The following is a 22,879-nucleotide window of genomic DNA, read 5'->3' as shown; positions in this document are numbered from 1 at the left end:
GGGGACACAATATTAAATCCAATTCCGCCTCAAATACCACGATTTTGATCCATATTAAACAAACTAGTTTTTCTAGTAGGCCCATAAACGGCGATAAAGCGTTTCGAATTATGTGTGTATGTATCTTATCCGACAATCAATTAATACATATTTATTAACGCCTGGGGCCGATGTGACGTTTTTACCTTTGAAACTGAATGAAACTTGAATATTCGGAGAGAAACCTCACAGTTTATTGTCGAAAATTAACAAGAAAAGTCAGACCGAGTCGCAATAAAAAAAATCAAAAGTAACAAAGTATTATAAATTAAAAAAATCGCTCGAACAACTCCAAAGGGCAGCTGTCCTACATTTCACTGCAAGGCTTGTGATCGACTTCAAACACTCAACCTCCGCGATAGCCCGATTTCATCTAAGGTGACTTTTGTCGAATAATGATTAACCTGAACTAACCACAAACCTTGCTGTTTACAAATAAAAAAATATATAATAAATACACCTCATTAGGTCAAAATTGTCAAATCGAACTAAAAATACGAACTTAGGGTACAAATATAAACAAAAAAGAGAGAATCTGCGCATTTTATGTGGGCACTAAACTAAAACTAAAGCAATAAGTTAAGTTTGAAAACGTCTTTGAGTGGCACAACAGATCATAGAAACAGACTTCAGATATTATACCGGGTGGTTTTAGTAAACAAGGTGGCAATAATAAGATTTACCACGCCGGCTATCCATCATCGATAAATAGGAACAGAGTATATTTACAGTGGCACTAGAAATTTACAACTTAATACGTAATAGTAGATATAAATTCTAAGTACAAAAAAAAATTAACAAATCTCAATAGAGGACGCTTGAAGCGGTTTCGGGTCCTCTATAAGCTGCTTAGTAACTACTAACGTTAAAAAGAAAGAGAGAGAACAACTAATTATATAATATCAAAAATATATAGTTAAACCGAAAAAAGACACTTTTTTTCACCTAGTTTCCCTTGTATTTTCTTTCATTATCACAGAGCATATTAATATATAAATTCAGATCTATAAGTCAAAAACTGGTCAAAAAACTACTCACTGTCTTAACTTTGTTGCCCCCAAAATTTTGGCACTCTGTATACATAAAACTCTGAAGATTGTCATTTTTTAAGACCGACTCACTCTGGAATGATTTGAGATCTCCTTCGACGCACGTCACTGACTCTCAGTCTTGACCACCGGGTTAAGGTTCTCGGGCTCGTACCTAGTGTGTGTCCTCATGTGCCGTGTGATCATGTCCCTCCTGCAGGCCGCATAAGGACACTGAGGACACTTGTAGGGCTTTTCCCCGGTGTGCGTTCTCTGGTGCGTGCTCAGATGGTCTGATCTCGAAAACACCTGTCCACACACCCGACATGTGTATGGTTTGACCCCGGTGTGTAGTCTCATGTGTCGGGTGAGCATGTCGCTTCTGGCAAAAGACCGCTTGCACACCTCGCACAGATACGCTTTTGCTGTGGTTTCCGATGAGTTTTGCCGGCTTTTGTGCCTTGATGCCATGTGCTTGGCCAGGCGATCGTGTAGAGAGAACATTTGCCCGCACACTGGACATACGAAGGCCACATCGGAGCCTGGTGGCATTTCCTCAACCACTGGAGACACCTCAAGATTATACCTGGACGCCACTGATTCTTTTGTAGTGGGAGAAGCTACGTCTCCTTTGACTACAGGCACAGATACTGACCCTTTTGGAGGGAGGAACCCAGGGGGGAGCAGCTGCAGAGGGGGAGGGAGAGTTAAACACTCCAAAGAACTGAGCTCTCTAGCCCTGATACCCTTCATGGATAAGTCCAAAGGGTATTCTTGGGGGGAATTTTGGGGCTCTGCTGTGGCGGTGCGAGGCTTCTCGAACCATAAATCCGAATCCGAGTGGCTGCGCCTCCGAAAGATATCTGGAAGGTACTTGGAGTGCAAGTAGCGCTCGAAACTGGGTGATGCGGGTGTTAAAGGGCTGATGGGTGATGCAGGGAAAAACCGGTCGTAAGGGTGCAAACCATGATGCCCCACTCCTGCAACGCATTGATAGCACGCACAAGGAGGCCTGTTCCATGTATGAGGAGGCGAATCGTCCTCCTTAATCCTCAAAGGACTAAAACTGATCCTTGGAGATTCGGTACTGCTATGCGGGGACTTATTACTGGAACTCGCAGGACTGAACACATCATCCTCCGGGTCTTTGACCGGTTCAAACTTGAACACTTCTCCGTAATGTTGCTTTTTCGTAATCAGTCCTTCCTCGTTGTTGTTGTTGACGTACTCGTGCTTGACCATTTCTTCCTTGGTGCCGGTTAGCTTGTCCAGTACCTGGCTCAGCCGCTTGCGCTTGCGCTGTTTGACCAGTGGCCGGTGGTTGTGGTTGGCCACCATCGAGTGGTTGTTGTTGGTCTTATCCGGAGCCTCGAGAGAGCTTTCTGCCATCGTCATGGCGGGCAGCAGGTGTTCGTACGGCTTCCAAGCCTTCTTGGGACTGTCGATAGGCTGCGTGGTGGATTGCGTGGTTGGGTCCCACCTGGAATGGATGAAACAAGAATTTAGAGGATGCAAATTCCAATCCCATCGACATAGTACTCATTTTCAGCTAATTTTGTCCAGAAAAGCGGATGTCTCTGTCAGTTTTAATGTAGCTGTCGCTCAGTTTGCAAAAGGCTAAAATTTTGAAAAATTCTAACTGGTTTATTTTATAATAGATAGACAAATTAATCAAAAAAATGTGTGAAATATATATGAATTGAATAGAAAATCTATTTTATGGGAGAACTTTAAGATTTCGAATTTTTCGCATTTAGGCGGAGATAGATACAATGAATATAAAGTAAAAGTAGTAAAACTGCGCGATGAAATCTTACAGTACATCTGCTTTGCGGCTATTCCATTGGTTACAACTGATTATTACGGCTAGATAGTAATAGAAGTCAATACGGTAGATAATTGATGAAATTATGTGAATCAAACTAAACATATGGAATAAATGGGTGAAAAAAAAAACCATTTTTTTGGGCCGAAAGACTGCAAAATCACCTTCATATACAGGTGTGTAAGGACGCTTACATCAATGAACGAATAGACGCCCTTATCTACCTGCAAATCTAAGTTTTTTGCTTAATTTCAACTGATGCTTAGAGGCCCTAAACTCAAACATTTTTTATGCAACATAATGATGGGGTCTCCTAGATAACCCGATCTGCCTGCGTGTGATATTTTTAAATTTCCGATTCAGGAATTATTATATTAAGACGCCCACGCCGCTCGTCGTCACTGATCCGTGAATACGTGCCCCAGGTACCTGTCGATGGTTACCTGTGCGATCCACCTGACAATTGACCCCGTTCCGCGTCATGAATGGACAGAGACCGAAGACACGTGGTCGAAGACCTCTGTGAAGGAGCATGGTTGCCGTCTTAAGACCCACTGACAATTTTTCTTCTTCTTTTCCAGAAGCAATAAGGGCTGTTTTGGCAACGTTGGCTTGATGGTGCATTGCGGGGGTGTCTAGACACAACTAACGCAATCCAGTGGCTGTCTGCAAAGGGGGCGGGTGGGGGGTTGGCAAACTTTAACGAGCTTAAATCCGTCTGTTTGTTCAATGGGTGGATTTAGATAATTTCTGGCGTCGCGGAAATCCCTTGCAGCTGCCTTTTAAGAATCACGGTCTAAGCCCAAGTCTGCTCTTTTACTGTTAAGAGTATTTGCACGTCTATGGTATGAATCTAAAATGGTGCAGGACGACTGCAAGCCAGGTTTTTCCATTCCGGCGAATGCTTCTGCGGATTATTTAATAGTAAATGTTGCGGGTGTCTGGCATCTTTTGGCACGAAGCGGCTGCGGCAAAAGCGGCAATAAAATGCAACGGTCGATCGGGGGGCTTGTCGATTGCAAGTGCCATTTCTATTCGGGTTTTGATTTATGGCCCCCGATTCGTGACAGTTTGTATCTCGCTCAAATCAACGAAAAAAACCAGACCCGCATTTACTTTTGCACTTGACAACGAGCGATCCAGTTCTGCGACAGGGGCCGCGCCCAACTTAATTCCTTCATCGTGCATGTTTCGGGTCTCCACTCTCTCTCTCTCCGAAGAAGTGTTGTAGGCATATTGTGATTTCATTTATATCGAGAAAAAAATGGCCGGTGCTTTGTCGAAGTCAGAAGCGGCGCATTCTTCGGGCCGAGGCAAAAACGAGCCGAGTACTGAAAGGAAATTTGTATTCCGTCGATTGTAGCGACGATACGTATATGGCTCGAGGACGGCTCGAGATATGCCGATACGTTTCAGTGGGTGGTTTTTTTCGATCCCACAGGCATTTTTTGACCGCATTTTTGCCCCACCAATGGTCGATAATTCTGCCCCTCCCTATAGTCCATTGTCCCACGCAAATAATAATAATTGAAAACCGATTACCGAGGACCAGTTTAGGCGGTAATTTAAGAGTATTTTGCAACAATTCTAGTAGCCGATAAGGTAGCAGTGAGCCGTCGATAATAAAATTAATTTTCTGTGCTGCATGATTTCGATGCCCGCCGGGCATCGTCTATCGAGCGTTAATATCGAGCGCGTGGGTTAAGACTAGTTTTTAGCATATTTTCATAAATATCGGACAGGGGACAAAAACTCGATTAACACTAGGTAATTTACGGCCGCAGCGGTACCACCCACTACACGACTAATTAAACTTCTACATGCCCCTTCATAATTAATTCTATGCGGGATTTAATTAAGTTTGCTTTAAGGCCCGCTATCTGCGATCGGCACTTATTATTAATAATTATCAAGTACCTCCAGTTCTACACTTAACAACTGCCGTTGATTAATTAGCGCTCGGGACAATACTTTCCTTGACCGGCACACTGGATCTAAATTCGTGCAAACTGCATATTTACACATCTCTGTAGCTTGCATCCCTGGAAGTAAATAGTGTTGCGAAGATGTCCGATTTTTGCTCATTTTTTAAGAAAGTCCAATAGATTCAAATCGGGTCATCCTTAAGATCTCCAAGACATAAATTTTAAAACCTAATGATTCTACGAATCATTAGGTTTTGGAGTTGGAGTGGATTTTATAATTTTCTAATTTCAAAGAAAAAGACGGCGTTATCATTTTTTGCTAGCTTTTCGTATTTCTTAACTCGAAAGCACGGGTTGGATTTGAACTCAGAAAGTTGAGTTAGGACATTTCTAAATCAAAAGGACACAAGTTTGAGTAAAGTTCCCTTACCCTGTATAGACTGAGAAGATGATTTACGATAGTTAGGAAGTTAATCTCCTTTAAAATCAAATACAGAGAGGCGCTGGGCTGCACTTTTTCTGACCATTCTAAATGCGTTTGAGAGCGAAACAGTTGTCGCGACATGACGGACACAAGTTTGAGATATTGTCGCCGGTCCGACAAGAGGTTCATTAATTCGGACGATTTTAATTTGTACCGAAATCCAACAAAGCGATCGCGTCGACGCGTTTGCCAGATTTCCGTGATTAATTGTGCACCAGTCCGCCCGGGGAATGACAAAAAGAGGACGCTTTTTTGGCGTGGGACATTTCTCGCGCATCCCGAACAATGACTGCTTCAGTCTATAAATAATGTCTTCTGGCCGCGGATAGAGCGAGATGAACAACTTCGATTAGAAAATTCGAGAGCAACTTATTTTTTCCATGTCAAAAATAAATTTTTAACTAATTCGAATAAGTTAGTACGGGCCAGCCTGGACGCTTCCATGGCATTTAAGCAGAAATGAAACTCGAAGAAGGCTTATTCTTTCGATTTGACCAAACTTGAAGAGAGTGCAATAGTTTTGAATCGGACCATGTTGGAGGTCTCCACACAATTTAAATAGGAATTTCTGCTTAGAAAAGTTGTGTGTGCCATATTTTTCCTATTTTCATTAATTTTCAGAAAAGTTGAAGAGGACTATATCTTGGAGGCTTCCCTAATATTTAAGTAATGTTGGATAATATTACAATCGACCTAATCGCAGTGATCGAAACCGCACACCGATAAATTGTTTAGAAATGCAAATCAGCGTGGACTAGATCAGGACTTGAAGCAGGCCAAAGTGCAAAGACTATGGAAACAGATATCGAAAAAGCCGTTCGGAACAGGCCTTAAGCCAAATAGTTCCAGGTTGTTAATGGTCATTGTAATAATATAATTATTTGTTTATTCGATGTAGATATAAATTAAAGGATTATCGTGTTTTTAATGGCGGAATTACCGTAGCGACACCTATAAGGTGCGACCGGTGATTTACGTAAAGCCACCTCCTTAATTGATTTTCAATGTTTGCTCACGTTTCGACGAGGAAAAATGGCCAGTTCGATGCGATCTAATTGATATAAACGCTCTCGAAACGAATTAATCGCCCGTAATTAAGCCCTGCTGCAACTGAAGAGGTCTCGCTACAAAGTTTCTGATGGAGCAAAATTTATGCCTTCGTCATTACCCCCATTATGCATACCCTGCTAATACACATTTTTCAATAACTTGTTTACACCTGCCCCCTTAGCACCTGTAGGAACAATTTAAACAAAAAACAGGCGCACGCGATGCTTTTCTGTCACGTGAGACCACTAGACTCTTAATGGTTCCATTAGAACCGATTAATTTCGACTCACTCAATTAATAACCGAATCGATCTCTTTTGAAATGAAATAAAGATGGCTGCGGCAACAAATCATCGGTTCGATTCGAGACATCAATCAAGTCGGGCCGAATCGACTTCGACGTCTCTATTAAGACCCAAGCTTAGTTTTTTTCAACCTTAATGGCCGGTGAAGAGTTGTGGGAGTGCATCAATTAGATCGAAAAGCAACGGAGAAATACGATTCAAAAAAATGGCAACATCGCGTTAAGCGTTGGTTTTTTAATTATTGTGAACCACTAACAACTGAATGTCATATATTGGTATTAATGAAGAAATTTGCCAGTAATGTTGCTAATGTGCTTTTTAGGTTCTCACTTCTGGATTATGATGCATAAAAGACTAGAAGCCAGCCGGACTGCCAGATTTTACCCAATTTGACTCACATCTCGCTTGAACACAAGTAACACTTGAAGGTAAGTACACAAATCCAGGCGATATTGCTACATAAACTTGATTAATATGGTTTTCCCCCTGGGGGCAAGTTATGACACATGTGACTCAGAATGGTACTAGTGTGGGCGTCGCTGTATTTAACCATAGAGAGGAACCACCTGGCACTCTCCAAATCCCCGATGGAAACTACATACGTGTGCTTGCGTTACATTATCGATGCAAACTGGCTTTGCATGCGAATTAGTTTCGGTTTATTTATTGATAATCGGCGTCGAAGTAGAGGTTCGCGTGCCGCCTCTCACTCTCCGGGATGAAGAGTCGGGAAAAAGCGCCAATCCCAAGATTCCGACAATAATTATAATTGCGCGCTACGTCGCTTGATTGCCAATTACCTGACGTACGGACCATTAAAGATTGACCTCGACTACCTGAGCAGGAACACGTAAAAACCGTATTTTTGGACTTAAAATAATAATGCCTTTCACCGAAAGACTGTTCTTGACATTGATACGGCTGCAGAGACGGCTTCGAGACGTTAACGATTCGGACTTATAACTCTGCGTGGAACTGTCAATTGTCAAATGTCTGATTCCGAGATCAACGAATTCTTGGAAGTATCCGCTCAAAGATGGCAGGTTTTCAAAATCTTAATTTGAGCTGAGGTTTGAGCCAAACAACCATATCATTTCTTCTTAATAAATCGAGGAGTTTTGCGTGTTTTTACCAACGCCATTGCGAATTCTAACAATTAGGGTGAGGACATTTTGCTTAATATTTCTCTTTTTGATGTGCTCAATGTGCAGATTACACATTAATATTTTTCCAATTCTCGTACTCGTGTCCACCGAGTTGAGTCCTAATTCAGTTCTCTCTGTAAAAATTCCAATAATTGGACCACTTGCAATGAGACTCGATTTGTCGTTTTCTACGTATGGACCGAGTGAAATTAAGGATTTCGATTAAAAATCTCCAGAGGGATCCATTTTCCCCGCTTTAAACTAATTCTGAGTGAAATAAGTACGAATCGGGCCATCCTGGAGGCGTCCGCACCGTTTAAAAAGCGCACTTTCAAAATTCCATGGTTGGGCCCCTTTCAACCTGTAAGTCCTAATATACTTTATAATACTTTATATTTCTTTCGGGACATTATCCCATATTTAACGAATCGGTTTGCACAATGTAGTCCGGTCCTGCGTTTATCAGGTGTCCAAGAATTAATACGCAGGAAGTCCCCTATTAAACGCAAGAGATGAGAATTCGACGAGTGGGTCGACTGATTGATTTTATTAGACTAGTTCTAATGTCAGTTTTAGAGCTCGAGCCGATAATGATGGCAGTTTTGAGGGTGTGTTCCGGCACTTTTTCCGCAGCGGCCGCTTTAACTGTCTCGATAATTACCGCGTGGTGGGCGATTTTTTCGCTGAAACGCGTCTTGATAAAGCGGATTTTTATGGGACGTTTATTTGGTCTAGTTTCACCGCCCACGATCTTAATTCCCTTTATGAGACCGATGATTTTCGCGACTACAGTTAGTCGTAGCGATGAGAATCATTTGCGACCGCGCAAGCGGAACTTTTTAATATCTACCAGGGCATTTTTCCTCGTCTAATAAAGAGGCCCTCGCCCGATTTATGCCTCGCAGACGAAAGGCATGACTGGCTTTTTCCCCGTTATCGAGAGAGCGAGAGCGAGAGAGAGAGAGAGAGAGAGAGAGAGAGAGAGAGAGACAATAGAAAGGACTTGTATTGTAATAATAATAATAATAGATAAAGCGAATAAATAAAAAAGGACAAAAGTAATGCATTAACCGCAGATCTCTATCTTAAGTAAATAAATAGGCTCGTTGGGCAATACATAATATAGTAATAATTACTAAAATAGCCGAGTCGTTTTGGGAAATTGCCGCTTAAGTGGCAGCAGCAGTTTGATCGATCTGACCGAGAGATATTCCGGAAAAAACGCGCGTCAACAATGCCATAACGCAGATGGGAGGCGATTTCAACACCTTTAAGAGGTAGTAAATGGCACCGGCCAAGTTGGGCTGTATGACTGTCGAGAATCCCCGCACAAGAAACGCCGGATAATTGCATTTTTCTAAGCCGCGAACGACGCATAAACAGAGGTGTCCGGGAAAAAAAGTATCCGTCGCTCGCGTGAACTCTGAGCGATCCCTATCCGGAACTGATTTATTGTTTATCATTGAAAAAGCTGCGTTCTAGGACTCGAAGAAATGCCTGAGAACATCGGGTAAAGATAGCAGAAATCGAAGAAAATCTTCCAATTCCCCGCCTTCTAGGTCCGCCGCTACTTATAGAGCATGAAAATTCAACTCCAACTCAGTTTTACCGTTTCATCGAAGTTTTAATTGGGAAATTTCAAGTTTGAAGAATCAAAAGAGAAAAATAAAGGCACAGAGCATTTTCATAAACGTTTAATCGTTTATGGAAATTTGCATACAGCTTTTTTGTTTTGAAAATTATAAAAATTGTACTCACTTGAAAAATACAGCACCTGAGCGGCGCCACTAGAAAATATACGTCGCCGCAATTTTTTTTTACGTTTTGAAAAACGTGAAAGTTGTGTTAATTGGTAAAATTCGCATCTGGATGACATCATTGTAAAATCAAATATATTTCTGGATTGTGAGACATATAAACAACGACTCTGACATTAATTCCAAGAGTTTCTAAAATTTCCAGATGAACTAATCCTTGTAGTTTTAACTTCTAAAACGGTCAGCGAAAGCTCTAGATCCCAGTGCCCATCGATCGATACGGTTATGCTGCAACATCTCAAACAATTACCATCTCTAATGAATACTCAGTAGGAAGAATTGTATAAAAAAAACAACGGGGAACGTAGCGTTTCTGGGGACTCGCGCGCCATCACTCACCAAGATTTACGACGAAAACAGAATTCGCGACGTTGCCTTTTACGCCGTCGGCCATATGGGACGACGGTTCGCGGAACAGTCGCCACCTGACGGACATTTTTTACGTACCGGAGTAATTACGGCGACCCGTAATTGCACCTAACGCCGATAAAGCCTTTTTCGGCCGATGCCCGATTGTTTTTCTTTCAAAGCTCTGTGCGCTTTTTGTACGGCGCTCGTTTGAATAGAAATGAGGGAAAAAATCCAACAGGCCTGAATCTGGCAGGCGAAGAGGCCGAAACTAAAACTCGTACGTTGAGAAATAGTTTCTGCGCTGGAATAAGGCTTCTTGTATGAGTGTGTGTATTATGTAAATGGGGCATATAAATGCGTGCGGATCCCGATACATATAGATTAGAGCAAGGAGGCTTCTTAAAGTCCGCTGAGGCGACACCTACATGCACCTTTAAATCCCCCGTCTGGTTTTATGTAAATATGAGTGCCGGGCTCGCGATACAGTCATTGTAATTGCAAATTTCCACGTTATAAATATCGAGAGTCCATTGGGACGTTCGCAAATATTTCATAAGCGCAGCAACGTCTTTTCGGTGCCATAAATTAAACCGCGATCCGATGAATGGTGGCATATTTGCCACCTAACGCATAAATAAACCGGCCACTGAAAGCCTACGCGGAATGTGTCTGCGGACAGAAGGGACGTCCGTATTTGGATGATTCGAAAGTGCGGGGCTAATAATGGCGCATCTTGATACAAATATCTCCAGAATGCGGCGCGCTACAACTTTATCGGATTTTTTCTCGGGCACGTTTGTGGTATCATTAAACCACAGCCGTTTCCTCCTCCTAACGAGCCGAAAAGGAAACGGGCCGGTTTCGCTCATGCACGAGGAGCAAAAAAGCTCGTCCTTAATAAAATTTAAGTTTTATGCCATTATATCGGGACTTGTAGCAGGCACGGTCGCTCAATTATCGCTGTCGTTTCGTTAAAAATCGGCACATCTGCCCATGGGTGTATGTCAAAAAAATTCCAACAAGAGAATCAGGGAGAGAATCTGCAGTTATTCAGGAATATTCACACAGGAATAATCTAAATCAGTTTGTTGTGGTGCAGTTGTTGCGATCATAAATCACTGATACACGTCATCTGTCGTGACTAGACTCTTTTCTTGTTCTTCTCCGTTACAATGGCTTCTCATCTTGACCATCATACCTACATCTAGAACACTTTCATTTGTTTTTACTGCTTTTGACATATGTCAGGAAAAACCTAGTCTGATATTCAATTATTCTTGTGTGACATTGACATTTTAAATTTGTCATTTCTGTGCTTATTAGAGAAATATAAGGGAACAGTATTCGCTTCCTTATTTCAGCTTTTTGATGTAAATTCAAATATCTATAAATTTGTCAAATATCGCCGATATTGATGGAAAAAGATGCGGAATCCGAGAACGTAGCTTCAGTGCACAATCAGAACTTTTCTCCCGGTATAAAGTTATAAGCGATTGCGTTCATTTGGTATGCGGTGTTACTTTATTGTCCGCGGTCACGGTACGCGCGGTACTTAAAGGAAATGTTAGTGCCCATGTCGACAGCCAGAGGCCGCGAACATTTAGCTCGATATTTTACAGAGCTGAAAACGCCCCGTGCGGGAGAGAAAAGGCATTAAAAGATAAAAGGTGCATTACCGGGATTGTACAATAGCCGGGCCGAGCCGCGCTTATCTGCACACCAATCTGCTACTTTAGCAGTAGCCGGGACAGACCGCGCTTTGTAACTGTCATGTTTCTACTTTGGAACATTTAACATCATTATTGGCTGAAAACGAAGAGACATTCATTTGTTCGCACCTGTCGTCGATTGGTTTTCGGAGGCCTTCGCGCTCGCCCGATTTCGGCCGAGTAATTAAAGGAACACCCTCGATCTGGTCGAGGGGGAGGTCATAAATAATGACGATAAAAACGCCGAGAGACCCAATCATCACCCACGGTAAACAAAAAAAGGGAGATCCTAATCGGGGGATGGATAATAAAAGTAAATCAGCAGCAGGTGGATTTTTTTTTGGTGGAGCCCCCGGGTATCGGAACCTTCAGAAGCCCTTTCTCGCGGCACCAAATTTATGTCTGTCGAGTTTTATTTGCTGTGTCTACAAATTGGAAGTCTGCAACTGAAATTGGACTGAAAATCGGGGAGTCCAGAGGGCCGATTGACAACAAACCCATAAAATTCGGACAAACGGGATATTTAATTAAGACACTGCGACTTTGAAAACGTTAAAAAGCTGCCGTTAAATAAATTTCAAGCATCGTAAACGTCTTTCGATTGGTGAAGGTCGTAAATAATAGAGGTCCAACTTCAGATTTGGCCACGCAATTTATTGATACAAAATCCTATTACTTAGAAAAAATAAAGACGTCAAATAACACTTTTTGTCAAAATATGGACAAAATTCGAGCAGACTTCTGCCCTCTACAAATGACAGTGCCTTTCCAAATCGGTTGTAAATGGCAATTTCTCTACCATCCAACGTGTCAATTATTAGAAGTAAAGTCTTTCCTTATAGGTTGGGAAGAATCTAATTGAGCTAAATTAGGATATCCCGGAGGTTGCTCCGACCAATCTTCACTTATAGACAAAGGGCAGTTCGCCAGCGTTAAATCTGAATAAATTCGTTTAAAATTCTTGTCGGACGGCCCACTTGCGCAGGTATGGTGCTTGTCCGATGTAATCGTGTCCATCATTTTACGTCAAAACCGATTTCACCGGACATTTGTATTCGATTTCACGCCTTGTTGTCCATTGTATGTGTGCGCGGGACAGCGGCGTGGGAGAGAAAACCCGGGCATAAATTGGGATGTTTTTCTATAGGCTCGTATTTATTAATAAAATGCATTAAACATGGCCGAGCCCATTACGAGCGCGGCGGCTCATGAAACTTTCAATAAGAAACCCGAGCACATTTGAATTGTTGCTCTGGCAGGTTCTCGTTGGGGGTGCCAACTGCAGTCATCGACACCTCATAAACAACCTTATCCCCCGACATAAACGTCGCCCAAGATCGTTATCGCCTATTTAAATCTACAGGTATTATTTACGGCTTTTACGAGCTTCACCCGTGCGGAGGAGATACTTACGGTGTACGAAAGGTCTTCCCAAAGAATCGGTGGCCCGCGGAGGATCTGAAAAAACACAAGAAACTATCAGTAATGGAGCGCAACGGTACAACGTGGGAGGACAAAAAAACGTGGTACCCGCATACCCTGATCGAAAACAGATTCCAGACTTGCCGCGACATGCCGGCGGCGAGCCAAAATGGTCAGCGGGCAGATACCATCAGGCTACCGGTGCCTTTTCGGTTGATGGTATTCTTCGAGGGGAGGTTTTGCGCGGTATCTTCGCACTAACCCTTTACGATGCAAAAACGGCCACGGTACCCGGTGGTCTTTGCAGCATCCCAAAGTGTCTAAAGTGGGTCGTGACCTCTCGAGTTGACACGTGCCGGTGCTTCGAGACACGTGACCTTGACAAGGCTACGTGAACTTTACAGGACCGGAGCGAAACCACTCACTCAATCATTAAAACATTTCCCACACTTTTCACGAAAATGTACGGTTATTTAGACGGTTTTACGACCATTCAGCTTGTTAAAGCCGCATATTTATTTTCGGCGTGAATTATGATCGTTTTGTGGGAATTTTCGAATTTTCCACTGTTGTCAACGCGCCGACCGCGCTTAGGCAGGCCGCCTGAATGCTCCGATCTATGTATTATTGACTTTTTATTGTGTGGACCACACACGCAGGTGTCGTCTACGACTCTGCGAGGGCGTATATTAGGTAATGATTTGACGTGCTCATCACCGTTTAGGACACTACGAAATTTTTCTAAATGAGAAATGTTGCATACTTCTTTTGTTTCGATGGGCGAGCTGTCAATCGTAACATCAAAAACGATGTTGCCACATTTGCGATATAATACAAAACCAGTAACATTAGTTAAAATGAACAAATATCGGTTCGAAAATTAATGTTCAGGAATTATTGCTCTCAAAACATGATATTTATACAGACAAGAGATTCAAATCATCTCAAAATGGAATTTTAAATCAGTATCTAAAATTGAAGCTAACCCTACCCTTGGCACAGACGTCAAGAACGAACTTATGAATTAATCCCCAAGAAGAGACGTGAACACGAGAAATCGTATAAATCACAAAAAATATATCGTGAAAGACAGCAGCTGTCATTAAGCTCGACGTTGCCACATTTAGAGATTATTCCGTGTGTTTTCGTTGCTTATTGAAATATCGCTGTGATTAGACATCAGGGTCCTAGTTTCTCCTGGTAAAAAAAGCACACCTTTTACGGCACACGTTACGTAAACGTAAACCAGTCCGACCCACACTTCGCGTTTTATCCTCTCGACATCGACGGGGTATTATACTTAATTAAAAATATTAATAGATACCGTTTTGAGTTGCTGGAGCAAATAATTTTAATTGACAGCCTTTTTCTGACCACCGCCGGTTTACGGTTCGGCGTGCACCGGCGCACTTTTAATACTCGTAATTATTATATTCTTGCCTCGAAATACCGAAGAGAATTCAACGGCGGACGTCTCAATGGAGTCCCGAAAAAGGAGGCTATCAAGGAACAATATCGAACTACTGGGTATAAGACAGAAATGCAATCATTTGTTAACCACATGTTTCGACATTCCACGCGGCCACAAAAACATAATACGCTTGTTAGCCGGAGTGGTACCCGGGACAAAAAACCCGGGTACTATTAGACTACCTTATTTAAAATGTTATTGGATTTGAATCGACTCCCGCGGAGTCCACTTCTTTGTTGCTCCGCTGGCTGCCTTTTCAGTCATTGACAAACACTGCTGATGGTACTGCTTTTTCAACACCATCGCCTGTCATTACCTAGTGATTAATGCCGTATTTTTTCTCTCCTCACCAGGCCTTAAACGGCCCTGCGCGTTTTTGATTAAACGAACTTTACACAGAATAGAAACTTATCAGGCAAATAAGCATTAGACAAGGCACATACATAAACGTCCGAGTCGGCGATATTCGATATGTTTATATCTGAGAATCGTGTTTTAGAGAATTTTTCTTATCTGCTTCTTTTATGGCTGCGTGTAAGTGTAATGTGATATTTTGATTACCTTTCGGTAGGTGTCGAATTAATATCGTCACACGTCCGGACGATGCGACATGAGTACGCCACTGACGGGCGACACCGCCCCCAACCACTTTCCGGGGGGTGCATTTCCAGATGGGGAAGGTCAAGCGCGCGGCGTCGGCATCAAGGTCGTCAGCTGACTCGGTCGCACGTGGCACAAAGACCCGAAAACAGCTGAGCCGCCCGGACGCAAATCAGGCGATCGCGGGGGCCATTCGATTTGAATACAATAGTAAACAATTGTCGTCAGAATTGGAGTGAAGTGCGTCAGCCCCGTGTTCATTAACGTGTTTTCGGCGACACTTTGAACTGGACGCCAGTCGCGGCAATTAAAACTGTCAATTACCGCTACTAATTTTTGCTCACCTACACTTCAAGGAATGTCAATTTTTCGAATGCTCGGCCACGGCTTTCGCCCGGCACCACTGCATTGTGTAACCATCCGATAGACGCAAATTCATATAGAAATATTGCCTTCCAACGTCCAAAGTCTCTTCATTCTTAGTCAGGAAGCAGTTCTACCGGTTTTTGAGGCCATATTTCAAAGATTTTCTTCTCTTTATGTCTCTATATATGAGTTTAGGTCTCTCTCATTTGACTATCCAGAATTGCCAAGTTCATAGTCAAAACTAACAATCTCCTTTCACAACAATATTGTTACAGCAAACGAAAAAATAACATTAGCAGTAGAGCTTCCAACGGGTACATTTAGTGCTGTTCTTCGCAGGCTAGCGTTGCCAAATTCTAAGCCAAAATTGTTTCTTGCCTTAAGTTTCCAAGGGGAAAACTTCCACTGGTTTTTGAGATGACTTGTACTAAACAACAGCGCCTCGCTTTATTTTTGTTTGAGAAGTGATCGTGACAGATTGTCGATTTTTTCCAAAGAGCATAGAGACCAGAGGGCTCAAATTGAGCCACGTCGTCACGTTGTGAAATGGAAATTTTTTTAAATAGCTCGTGTTTTTATTAAACATGTTGTCTTTTCGTAAAATGATACAAAAACAAAGCCTGTTTTCCCGTTTATTTGCCTCTTAAATACTTACACCTCCACTAAGAAACGAGTTATGACAAATATGCGTGTGAAACACGTCTCGGTGATATACCTGTTGAAATATTGCAGAATCTAAACCAGGTGTAAAGTAACATTTCCCCAAAACACGCTTCGCGTGAAACGGGAACGACATCCATCTGTCAGAGGTGTCAAAACAAGCTCAAGTAGGCCGAGAGTTCACACCGTTTTACATATCCAAGAGACACGTTCCGGTTTTCATTTCTGGCGATTTGTATGTCTGGACTTAAATTTAGAATTCCTATGGGAAAATATGGGACGAAAGGTTTCGTTTGATGGACAGCCCACTGTCCAGATCTAAATACTAGTTATTAGTTAAAATTAAGATGGAGCCTTTCGGTTAATTAAAAGAGTCGAAAATTGAGAAAAATTCCGGTCCCTTATTATTTACACTATCCGCATTGGACGGAGAAGTAGAGGAAGAACGCACCTAACCATGTTGCACTCAGAGAGTCCTGATTTAAATTGTGCGTAAGTCGGAGCCGTAAATAGAGCAGCGGCGCTGAAAAATGACACATCAGCTGTTTGTCTGCCTAGGTGGCTATATTTAAGAGTGAGAATCGGGTAAAAACAACGTAATTTCGGGGGGGATTAATGAGATGTTTTGACGGCCCCTGAGAAACGTGCACTAATAAAGCAATAGACGATAAAACGAACCGTAATAATTAGCTTGTCAGCGCACACCTCCATTCGTCCTTTCCAATCGCAACTGAAACCATCGATCGTTACAATACCAATAAATAATAATAGATCGGGTACAGCGGCCCATTGTTTGCTTAATGACTCCCGTTAAAATCCCGCGAAAATTTATTTAAATAAACAGAGACAGAGAGCGAGAACGATTACAATCGAAATTTAATCAACACCAAAGTTAGCATGCCACGCCCAACGCTTTATCTTTTAATTGTTTCACCGTATCTCCGATCGTGTGATAAACGATCGTCGCTTTGGTTCGGTTATTGCACCCGAAAACAAAACAAAGAGACTGGGTCAGACCGCATGCCGGAGCGTCCCGACGCCCCCCCATGGGGACGACCTTGAACTCGACGCCCGTTTGGATCCGGATCGATCCGGTCGTGGCCAACTGTTGCGGGGGTAACAACCTCGATACACCCCCGACTCGTGTCAGGGGCGTTCTAGGTCACGAACAGGGAAGGAGGTTAACAAAAATCATTCAATAGGAAGAGAAAGTTTCAGTTAAATCAGAAGGAACAAATTGGTGGTAATTGGGGGAATCTGGTGAGTGGAGTTTGGGAACAATGTAACAAATTGACATTTTTTACATTTTTGTCACTCTTCTAATGAATTTAATAATAATAATGTGGAGTCATAGAGACATGACAATAGAGCGTCATTATTTTGCTTAGCTATGTGCTTCAGATATTGTTGCCAAATTTTCTTGAATTTTTCCTTGAGTTTCCTTGCTTGTAACGGTGTCAATGAATCTTTTTTTATTTGAAAAACATCTTTATCTTGGATCTCTATCACAAGAATGCCGCTCACAGTTAGGCAATTTAGCTAGCGATTAGTGCGCTACATGTAAAAAAAAAAAACAGAGAAAACTAAGTGACAGATATGATTTTTTTACAACTATTTTAAAGTTTAAAAGTATTATCCCCAAATCAAGTCGAAAAAACATCTTCGATAATAATAAAGAACCAAAAAGACTCGGTTTTGAGAGTTTAAAATTACTTTTAATTCCTCAAAAACTTTTGACTATAGTAAAATCACTTTTCGACATCCTTAAAATTTCTTCAATGCTGATTAATGGCGCTAAAAAAGCTATAAAGATGCCTTTCGAAGAAAAAAGTTAACAGCTAAGTGTGGTCATCTCGGAGGCCGTAATGAAAAAAATCAAGTGTTTATGAATCTGGTAAGTTTGAAGGCCACATCATCGAGTAACATAGGCACTTTGAGATAAGATACGAAAGGGCATTAGGGGAAAAACAAATTGTTTCAATAATAAGTTGTGCGAGGTTACGTAAAAATCTGATGGTTATAAATCTGGTCGACGCGGAAGCTAATCCGTTAAAATCCAAAATTAGAGAGATACTTAATTCAATTCTGGTAATCTGGTGACATGGTTTTTGGTCAATTTCGCTGGAACAATGTTGTAGTTTTTATTTCCATTGTTCATAGTGTGTTTATGTGCGGAGTTTTAGGACACCACTTTTCCTTTGTAATTTAATCCTTGACTGAGATGTGGGCGGCCGCGTCTGGCAGTGCAGTGACTAAAACATCCCTCCTACACGTGCAGAGGCGTCGTGCCATCTCCGACGCAAGCAAGAGCCCCATTATCGGCGGTCTTTACTCGTCGTTTCTCTCGGTCCACTAAAGGCAAAATCGCTTTTTTTTGTTTCGAAGCCACCACACAAAGGCCGCTCGACGATCCTGTCAACCTTCGAGACGAACGGTCGCCACTTGCGCTGTGCATTTGCATATTTTCGTTAAGTGTGGGTACTAATATTTGCCTAAAAGGCATACGGCACATGTGCGTCCGCTGCTTATTTAAGTAAAAGATCAATATTGATTTCACTTAGTTGGACAAACGTTCGGCTATGTCCGTCGACAGCATGTCGTCTAATACTTGGCAGATTTGAGTACGCTCGGCCGGTATCGAACAATAATAATAATTAGTTTTCAGTGGCACCTGTCCAATAATGCGAAAAGGAGCGATCCTTCATCCCATTACCGACCAGGCGAGCAAGTGTTGTCCTAATTGCGCGTCTGATACGCTTTGAAACCCTTGTTGCGCGACCCTAATTGTTTGACTAATTGCGCTGCTTGTCAATTATACCACAAATTTATAGTCGCCACTTCACAGGAGCCAATTCCGGCTCAATATAATATAAGCCGTTTCCGAAAATAGTAGCAAGAACATAATATTACCTACACTGAGAGTACTTGAGAACATCCGGCAGCATCGCTCTACAATTTTGACAGCTACAAAACTTTGATCAAACGAATATTGCGGCATTGCCACTTGTCAATGATTTACACGGCAGTCGTCCTTATAGATTACAACAAAATATCCATCATACCAAAAATTACTCTTTTGGTCGTTTTAATGACAGTCACGGTATATTGAATTAAAGAAAATTATAGAACGATTTTAATTTTTCCCGACTCAATAAATTTTGCTGAACAATAACAAGTAGAAAATACTCGACAACATTCCGACAGTTTAAAGATTTAAAAAAATCGATTAGGTATTGATCTGATTAACGTGGAGGCCAAAACATCAAAAGTAAGTATTTTGGTCACCCAGAGAGTAAAAATAAAAGGAATTTTTCATGAAAATTCGCCAAAAAATCTAAAAAATGTCACTCGCAAAAATATTACTTACATTTCTTTTTCTCCACATGGAGCACTGAGGTAACAAATGTATATACAAGTAAAATTGGGCTGATGGCAACTGAATAAGCTGCAAAATAATTCAGATAGTGCGGTTTACTTAAGATATTGATTATCGCCGCTTATTCTGCCCGCAAGTACAATATTTGCACGATTTTCGGCAAAATGGCGTCGCCGCCGAATTCAAAATGGTACCCGCTGTCCGGCAGTTTTTCGTGTGCGACTACGAGCAACACGAAAGAATTCCGAGAAACCGAACGTCGGTAAATTTAAGACGTACCGGTACCAACTACCGGTAAAAAATGGGCTCTCGCCGCTGGAGGCTTTGCCTAAGAATAAATTAAATGTAATTATTGACAGTTCTATTACCGATTTGAGAATTAATCGGCGGTGGCTAGGCATCATTATGTTCGGAATTGTATGATCCATTAAGAGGTGACGCTGAAAACTACCAAGGCAACCAATAACCCAGGAGTTAGTAGCAATTACCATTTCAGTCTTTTACTCCAAGTTTGCCCTAAGTTCTTGAAATTATAACAGATACAACAACAAGATTCATTTGTTCCATATTTCAGTTGTCTCAAAGTGTCAGAATATTCGTTTATTCATTGAAAAATTCTTCTTGACTTAGATCACCGAAGTTTACCACAAATCTTTCATTCAAAAACGGCAACGTTGTTACGTTTTTGTGTTGAATTGTTAAGCTGTTGGTCTTGGAAGTATTATGTGATGATTTTCGTCTCAATGCCTCTTTGCAAATTGCAGTGCATTTTGTACCCTCTATTCTAAACTCACAATGCCGTTATCTTTGCCGAAGAAATACACCAAAAATTGTGAAATCTTTGGGGCGTGGCAGCAAGGCGTTATTTTTTTGTTGAGAGACAACTATTGCCCGTTGTCAAATTAATAATCACCATTCTTTGCCTGAAAATACATACGCGAATTATTTGTAATCCATTAATTCATTCAAATTTGACAACAAAGTTACATTCTTTTGTTTAGCTACCAAGCAATGTACGGTTTTACTGCCAATTTTTTTCAAATTTTACTTAATTTTTTTCAGACTTTTTACCTCAGTCTTCGCTGCATTTGAAGGGTGCTTTGCCTTGAAAATGATGATTTATGCTTAATCATTCACACACGCTAACAAGACGTCGTCTTCAGTTTAATTCGCAAATTCAGTGAATGAGCCATCTAACACCTGGATGTCCTGTTTTTTCTTAGATTTTTAGTTGATTTTTATATCGGCAAATCCCTTATTCCCTGGTAGAAAACTGGGCAGTGTAGCACTGTCTGTGAATTCAAAAATATCGAAGCTATGCTGCAGTTGCATTAATATTTTTAAGTTGTCATTACTGTTTAAATCAGACTTCGTATCGAAATCTTGTTGACTTTTCCTGTGATCATGCTAGGAGATTTTTTTTTTAGCGTCAGAAAACAATTTTGTTTGTTTGAGAACTCGAAGTAAGCGAGCGGCAATAATGCTTCGTTCGTTTGTCTGTCATGTCAGAAGTTTTACGACTTGTTGCCAAACTTCAATGCTCAATTGAGATCAGTTTCTGCCCTCACTGGTGAGATTTAATCATTATTTACTGATCAACTTACACGACTGTCAGAGTCGTCAATTCTAGCACTTTATTCCTATCAAAATCTCTCTCATCTCATCTAAGTTTCTCAAATCAAGATTGAGTGAAAAACGGCAACATGACTTCATTCATTTGTTTACTTGTCAAAGAATTCTTGTGCAGTATTGTCGAATTGCTCTAAATTAATATTATTTATTATTTGCTAACAAAATTTTGCGGGTTTCGCGGTGATTATTGTCGCTTTGAAAAAGGGTCGTCTTGGGTCCCTGGACGTTTATTATTGCCTAGTGCTAGGGAGGTTCTTTTCTGTAGGGATTTGAGAAGTTTTTTGCATATTTTAGCGGTGTTTAGATTCTAAACGAGGTAATTTTTTTTCGGTTTTTAAAAGGAATTTGGTATTATTTTCGGTGAATGTTTTGGATTAAAAAATCACAATTTAAGGCTGCAATTACTTTCGTAGTTTGAAATTCAAAAATATCCAAATATAATTTGGGGCAATTAAAACGCGTAAAATTAAAGTAAATATCTAAACTGCACGTGCAACTTCTGGTTTTCTTGCGACGTTTCGCCTTCAAGCCCTGCCATGGTACCATCAAGTAACCAAAATACTCACCATGCAAGAGGCACTAGATAACCACCCCCCACGTCACATGTGAATCACCACCCAACACTGATAGTATGTGGCCAGAAAAAAGATAAATAAATAAACGAAAAAAACACTGGAACGTCGCACGCGTACTGCTCTGCGCGTGCCGCCTCTGGTTGCCAAAGCGACAACATTCGTCCGCCGACTGCGGCAAACTGACAACGGAGTCGGGAAAATTTCGCACCCACGGCCAGAACTACGAGCGACCGGGGCGGCCCCTGATTCGTTGCTTTTCACCTCCCACCCCCCCTCTTTTTGCCGCCCGTTTTTGCGTTTGGCGGCGGGTTCGCCAACGCTTTGCGTCGCGTACACGCCGCTCGCACCAACGCTCCGTTCCCAGATTGTCCTGATTTAAGCCTCGGACATTTTTTTTTCTCGAAATTTGGTCATCAAACGCAAAAGAGTTCTTAAATTGACCGTTTTTTCTCGATTTTTCGTTAAAATCGAGTGGCTATGGGTTTGGTTAATCCGGAGACCAAGACATCAAAATAAAGTATTTTAGTCAATAATAGATTAATGAATAAAGACCATTCAAAGCAGTCGAATTGGAATACAAAAAAAATATTTTCCTGCAAAATGAGGTGAATCTGAATCTAGTCAATCTAGAGGAAACATATTCTAGTAAATTCGTCCAGAAAATATCGACAATATCGCATCTGAAGTACGAGATGTCAAACTGAAGTAAGGCATTCTGAAACATGCTAAAAAATATGCGGGCGTAAATACAGTAAATGTTAGAGGCCGAAATGTCAAGATCCACCATCAACGTATCATTAATTTGAACGTAAAAAAGTAATTTTTCTGTTGAAATCAAGGAGGCCGAAATGCGGATATTAGCCCTTACAGAGATCTAAGAGTGATGTAAAAGTACCAGCACCAAACTGAATTATAAAGTTTGTATATTCATTAGGTAGTTGTAAGTTCGACTATTCTGAAGACCTATCCATCAATGCGCAGGGTAAAATTTTTAGAACGATTTTGAAGTCAACTTCAGTGATTAAAAGCATATACTTCCAACAAACACATTTTTTCCAAAATCCCATTGCTATCAAGTTTTTCCAAGCTGAAGCCCAATG

At 41.4% G+C, this 22,879-nt stretch overlaps 1 protein-coding gene across 3 annotated transcripts; it reads right to left on the bottom strand.

Annotated features, from left to right (window-relative positions):
* Nucleotides 1-211: 211 nt before the first annotated feature.
* Nucleotides 212-22,037, bottom strand: klu (klumpfuss). 3 transcript variants are annotated; one of them, XM_066393861.1, is made up of 3 exons: nucleotides 21,771-22,037; nucleotides 13,091-13,135; nucleotides 212-2,547 (listed from the first exon to the last, which is right to left on the bottom strand). In XM_066393861.1, the coding sequence occupies exon 3, from the start codon at nucleotides 2,460-2,462 to the stop codon at nucleotides 1,194-1,196; it is 1,269 nt and encodes a 422-aa protein (XP_066249958.1). In that variant the 5' UTR covers nucleotides 2,463-2,547; nucleotides 13,091-13,135; nucleotides 21,771-22,037; the 3' UTR covers nucleotides 212-1,193. The 3 variants fall into 3 exon arrangements, with proteins under 3 accessions (XP_066249958.1, XP_066249957.1, XP_066249959.1); XM_066393860.1 differs by lacking the exon at nucleotides 21,771-22,037 and adding an exon at nucleotides 15,132-15,499; XM_066393862.1 differs by lacking the exon at nucleotides 21,771-22,037 and adding an exon at nucleotides 13,216-13,721.
* Nucleotides 22,038-22,879: the final 842 nt, after the last annotated feature.

The sequence above is a fragment of the Euwallacea similis genome, chromosome 10 (assembly GCF_039881205.1).
Source record: "Euwallacea similis isolate ESF13 chromosome 10, ESF131.1, whole genome shotgun sequence".
Lineage (NCBI taxonomy): Eukaryota > Metazoa > Arthropoda > Insecta > Coleoptera > Curculionidae > Euwallacea > Euwallacea similis.
The sequence above is the reverse complement of the archived record's forward strand: the minus strand, read 5'-3'. Positions and strand labels throughout refer to the sequence as shown.